The 6000-nt window shown below is 44.0% G+C and overlaps 1 protein-coding gene across 2 annotated transcripts in view; it reads right to left on the bottom strand.

Moving 5' to 3' along the window:
• The window catches only part of ASXL2 (ASXL transcriptional regulator 2), a 68472-nt gene extending 67518 nt beyond the window's left edge, over window positions 1-954 (bottom strand). The window contains exon 1 of one of the 2 annotated variants that reach the window (XM_031552635.1): window positions 855-954. In XM_031552635.1, coding sequence (XP_031408495.1) covers window positions 855-910 — 56 coding nt within the window. In that variant the 5' untranslated portion in view covers window positions 911-954. The remainder of the gene's footprint in view (window positions 1-854) is intronic. The other variant, XM_031552636.1, reaches the window with a different exon arrangement.
• Between the last annotated feature and the right edge of the window lie 5046 nt (window positions 955-6000).

The following is a 6000-nucleotide window of genomic DNA, read 5'->3' on the forward strand; positions in this document are numbered from 1 at the left end:
CCCTTCTGTACTTCCTGCAAAGCATATGTTGCTGTATTAAACTGGCAACACAGAGGAGGGGACATAATAAAGTCAAATCTAGGATGACTGTTTCCTTCCAAAATAGATGAGCTGGCATGCAGTCTTCTTTCCTTGCTTCTTCTTTACTTTTAGAAGATAGAAATACTTTCTACTTCATAGCAAGTGCCCATATTAGCAGATAAACCTGTGTATCTCAGGGGCCATATGCAAGCAAAGACTCGAGAATTAAAGCCATGGTAACAGCATACCATAGGTTCCAGGTTTGTCATCTGAATTACTCTTTGTAAAGCAGATCAGTAACATCTAAACACTCAATACCCTCCTTGTATGGAACATAAAGATCTCTAACACTACTGCAGGCAATACTAAAGAAAATAGCACGAGAGTTTTCTAGATTAGGATTTGTAAGTAAAGTTGCTTTTTTTTTTTTTTATTATTTTTTATTTCCTGAAGTGCTTTAAGTTTTTGCTTTGGGTCATTTCCATTGAACTACAGTCACTCTCTTTAAATAAGATTAAATAACAAGTAGTTAAGTTTACCTATGTGATTGGAGTCTGAACTGCCTGATCAGATCCAGTTCATTCCATTCAAGAGCTGCAGATGAGGTGGGTGCAGCATATATTTATTATGACCCTCATCTACCTTTCTTGGTGAGAAATACCAGCAACTTTAGGGATTTTTTTGTATATATATTAGCAACTGGGATCTAGACCCCAGTTCCACAAGTATTTTAACATTTCAGTCCCAAAGACACACATGAGTAAGGAGTTAACAGTAAACGAAGCTGTAACCAAGATGTTATCTTGTTTTACTGCAGTGGACACTTAACTCACCTGATTTCCTTAAGTCCTTCTTTCTGGATAACTTGAAGAATTTCTTTATGGCTCATAGGTGTATTAGGATATTTCTCCAGGACCTGGCAAACAAAGTAGATGGAGAGTATGTTACTCATTTGTATTTTCATTTTAGTGTTCTACTGCACAAAAGACTATGTTTAGAGATCTAGACTTTGAGATACAACCAAGGAAGAACCACTGACTTGCATCTTATGACCAGCTCTCCCAGAAGACCTGCTTTAGAGCAATTTCCAAACTTGATTTCCATGGCATTGCATCTAGATCTCACTTCCTAAAGAGAACAAAACCCATGCTCTGCAATAACGAAGTGGCTTCATCACCATGCCCTTCACACGGCGATTTCTGAGCACCTACTGAAGTACCAAATATATGGAGCTTGTGAGAAACAAATACCTGAGCTACCAAAAGCTGCTGAATTACCAGCAGGGAAGGCCATGTAGTGCAGGCTCTGTCTTACATCAGTTAATGCCCCTCTAAAATGGGATCAGATAAAGCTGAAACAACTTCGAATCAAATTGATTATTAGAATTAAGGCTTTGGGGAAGTATGATGTTCAATACCAATAGGTTTCTTAGAACATTTTTCCCATAAAATTCAGGCTTCAATTTTGGAAATACAGGCTCAGAAAATACTTCCTGTATTAAAAAAGTCAAATATATTCTGTCTCTCTCTCGGCCCACAGTAGGCACAGGGGTGTGCTTGTGTGTCACTCACTGCCCTCAAGACACAAACCATACTCCTTCCTTCTGCTCAGCAGTGGACAGACAGATGCTTCTGGGGGAACATATCAGCTACTACACAGGATTTGGATATTTTAAGCAATATTTGCATTGGGGAGGAGCAGGAAATGCCTCATTTCCTTCTTAATCATCCACTTTTGACCTGAACCCAGCATAGCAACCCTTGGATCCCGACATATCTTTGACCAGAATCAGAAACACTGCAAATATGCACCAACATGTTTGCTCGTCACTGCCAAGGATTCAGTACTGAGCGTACAGTGGCATAAAATGGTACTTTTTCCACCATTCACTTCGAAAAATATCTGAAAACTCATTCTGCACAGCATGCTGAAAGTATGTGAAAGACAAAAATAAAAAAAGTCAGTCTCAATTTTCACATGCAGTACCAACTCCTTTATGGCAGCAAAACAAAGGAGAAAAAGCCACAGTATAGCTCTGTCAACAAGAAACTTCAGGACATTCACACAGACAAGAGCAAGAAGTGTTTGCAAGCCCCAGTTAACTGTTAGTATTGACTATGAAATAATGCCCATCTCAGTATACCCAGGATCAAACAAGTAGCAAGAAGGCATAGGCAAGGATAGGACAAGGGGGAATGGTTTTAAACTGAGACCGGGGAGGTTTAGGTTGGATATTAGGAGGAAGTTTTTCACCCAGAGGGTGGTGAGGCACTGGACCAGGTTGCCCAAGGAGGCTGTGGATGCCCCATCCCTGGAGGCATTCAAGGCCAGGCTGGATGTGGCTCTGGGCAGCCTGGTCTGCTGGTTGGTGACCTGCACATAGCAGGGGGTTGGAACTGGGTGAGCATTGTGCTCCTTTTCAACCCAGGCCATTCTATGATTCTATGATATGATGAAGGCTGTCTGTGGCAACCTTTACTTGGCTTCTCCCCCCTCCCTACACACACCAGTGAAGACATTAACCTACATGAAACTCAACCTGCCAGCAAGATGGCTTGAGCATTGCTACAGAAAACAGAACCAAGTCTTCAGAGACGTGGTTGTTTGACAGCACTCAGCTCTAAGGAGGAAAAAGAAACAGTAGGAGAGGAGGAGGCAGCAAAACAAGTTGTTATGGTGCTGTGGCAGCACAGCAGGACATGGTTGGAGAACAAGAACAGAGAATGAAGCTGTAGGACCACAGCGGTCTGTGTAACTTAAGTGACACAGCAAGATGGGAAGAGATCAGGTCTCAGATTTTCACTTAAAACGAGCAAATACGTAAGGAGGATGGAGAGAAGGACGCGGAAGCATGCAGAAATGGAGAAAGATCTTTGCATTCTCAAGTTGCCTCTGCCATCACAATGCACTGGAAAAAGTACCACATGGAGTTGCAGACTAACAGAACAAAGAAAGTTATAATTGGGAAGCGAAGGACAAACCAGAAGCGTTAGGATTTTAGGCTCACGTGACAGGTAAGGCACAACCCAAGAGAATGTTCCTCAGTCATTATGTCTGTGCCATAAATTCAGCACTGAAAACCGTTTCATGAACTGTGAGTTCAAGAAGACATCTACCGAGGGAAACAAAACGCTGCCTTATTGCAAAAAGGCATGAACAGGAATGAAGTCCACTGTAAAAAGGCTTTTGGATGGCTGAAAATGCTTTATCCCATGAGTACTACGCAATTAGGTATGGTTAGAAGAAAAAAAAAAACTAACACGCAGGGTTGAAGATTCAGGAAACATGCCCAATTACTTAAGCTTGGTCTAGACAAGCTCATCTGGAAAAACAACTCTGCTGGCTGAGCAGCCACAGCTCCTCAGAGCAGCAGAGATTTCACACGAAAATTCAGGGACTTGGTTACAGCGGTCAGATGCTTCCCAGAAGTCTCCAAGCACATCTTGTGCACAGCCAGATCCAAGGACACACCAACAAGGAAGAGTTCAAGCAACCCATGCTGAAAGTGGACACCAGCCCAGTGCAGTCTTTCACAGAATCATTCAGGTTGGAAAAGATCATCGTGATCCCAAACCCCAACGTGCCAATGTCCCTCAGTGCCACATCCCCACGTTCTCTGAACACCTCCAGGGACGGTGACCCCATCAGCTGTGCCACCGCATCACTGCTCTTCTGGAGAATGTTTCCTCATATCCAACCTGAATCTCCCCTGGCACAACTTGAGGCCATTAAGTCTTATCCCAAGGGCAAGCAGCATGCCAAATTGCAAGCGTTCCAAGTCTCGCCTACTTAGATAAGCAGAGCAGTCTGCATCTTGATATGCATAACTACTATATGCCACTTTACAGGCTGATCAAGAAGAACCAGGGAGAGGAGGATGGAAGAGACTTTAGGAAATAGATATTCCTCAAGTAGCTTCTCTCCTTTGCCCTTTAAATGCTATACTGGATTAAGGACTTATTGATTACCGTGTAAATAAATGTAAAGGTAGCCACTGCCATCTGCCCCAGGTGCATTTTGAGATGAAGAGTCAGGATCCAGCCAGGCTGGATGTGGCTCTGGGCAACCTGCTCTGCTGGTTGGTGACCCTGCACATAGCAGGGGGTTGAAACTAGATGATCATTGTGGTCCTTTCCAACCCAGGCCATTCTATGATTCACAAACTGCCTTCCTACTATACTAGGCACCATCTAAAGAATAAACCAACAAAGGCCAACAATTAGTTATTAAAAAGCTGCCTCATTACTAGAGCCTAGCTATAAATGCTTGAAAGTGACAACGTTCCATATAGGTGAAGCTGTATACTTAAGATAATGTCACCCATGCTCAGATTACGTTGCCTTGGGTGTTGAAACAGAGCGATTGGCTCATTGTTGACAGAAACACTTGAGTTCTTTTTTTTTGTGCAGTGTCTGCTGCTTTGACCCCTGAAGCTGTTCTGCTTTCGGCAAAGAAAAGAGGATCATGGAAAGAAAAGATTTCTTAATTCTGTATCTCGGAAGGAAGGCAACTTTCTAACTCTTATGGCAATAATGCTGTGAGATATTTATTTATAATACCTGAAATTGAACTTCCAGGACAAGATTTGAGAAGCTAAGTATCTATATCAATTGAACCTGGAAAGACAACAAAACATCTCCACAACTCCATCCTACCACACAAAGTCCAACAAAACAAACAACAAGGCTTTGCTCCTCCTTTTTCCTCAATTTGCTCCTCTTCTCAGGTTTCCCAGATTTACGAGCACCAGGAAGAAGACAACAGCATCAGATTTGTGGAGGTGTTCCAGAACTAGGAGATGTGGCACTGAGGGATGTGGTCAGTGGGCACGGCGGGGGTGGGCTGAGGTCAGACTTAGTGATCTTGGAGGTCTCTTCCAACCTGATTGATTCTATGGAAGCAGAAGGCCACTTCAGCAGCAGGCTGCGTGATAAGAACAGGAAAGCACCTCACTAGAAGATGTTTTAAGATGTTTTAAGAGATATTATAAAAGTAAACCTGATGATGGAAATTACTTCAAGACTTGTCTCTTATCACAGTTTTGCTGAACTCAGGTTTCAAGTCCACAACCTACTCCCAGGTTAAGTTATCACCGCTCAACCCAGAGTGATACTTCTGCACCTCTGGGCTGCCCACGGGTGTTGCCAGCTGAGACAAGCTGCAAAACCCTGAAGCATTCCTACAGTAAGCTGTATTTCCAGCATCAACCTGCAGAAGGGCTTACCCATAAGCAATGATCTTCTTAAGTATTTCAGATGCCACAGGGTTGACCAGTGGCAACCTCATTAGAGGAAGAGCAGGAAGGATGGAGCTGGAAACAACACGATGGACACCATCAGGTCTGGGGCCCCCAATACAAGAAGGACAGGGAGCTGTTGGAGAGGGTCCAGAGGAGCCACAAAGATGATCAGGGGACTGGAGCACCTCCCCTATGAAGACAGGCTGAGAGAGCTGGGCTTATTCAGCCTGGAGAAAAGAAGGCTGTGGGGTGAGCTCATTGCAGCCTTTCAGTGCCTAAAGGGAGCCTACAAACAGGAGGGGATTTGACTCTTTACAAGGGTGGATAATGGCAGGACAAGGAGAAATGGTTTTAAGTTGAAGGAGGGAAGCTTTAGGTTGGATGTCAGGGGGAAGTTCTTTCCTATGAGAGTGGTGAGGTGCTGGAACAGCTGCCCAGAGAGGCTGTGGATGCCCCGTCCATCCCTGGAGGTGTTCAAGGCCAGGTTGGGCAGCCTGGTCTACTGTCAAATGTGGAGGTTGGTGGCCCTGCCTGCTGCAGAGTGGTTGGAGCTTCATAATCCTCGAGGTCCCTTCCAACCCAAGGCATTCTGTGATTCATCACAACCACAAAACTCATGCAGCAGGAGCTTACAAACAGTACTGTGTTGAAGCACCGTGTCAAAGCATGAACACTGAGTGCAAGCAGGAGGGATTTAAAAGCTGAAAAGCAAACATGCACAACCCTAAATCTGGTCATTC

The sequence above is a fragment of the Meleagris gallopavo genome, chromosome 2 (genome assembly GCF_000146605.3).
Source record: "Meleagris gallopavo isolate NT-WF06-2002-E0010 breed Aviagen turkey brand Nicholas breeding stock chromosome 2, Turkey_5.1, whole genome shotgun sequence".
NCBI classification, from domain to species: Eukaryota; Metazoa; Chordata; class Aves; order Galliformes; family Phasianidae; genus Meleagris; species Meleagris gallopavo.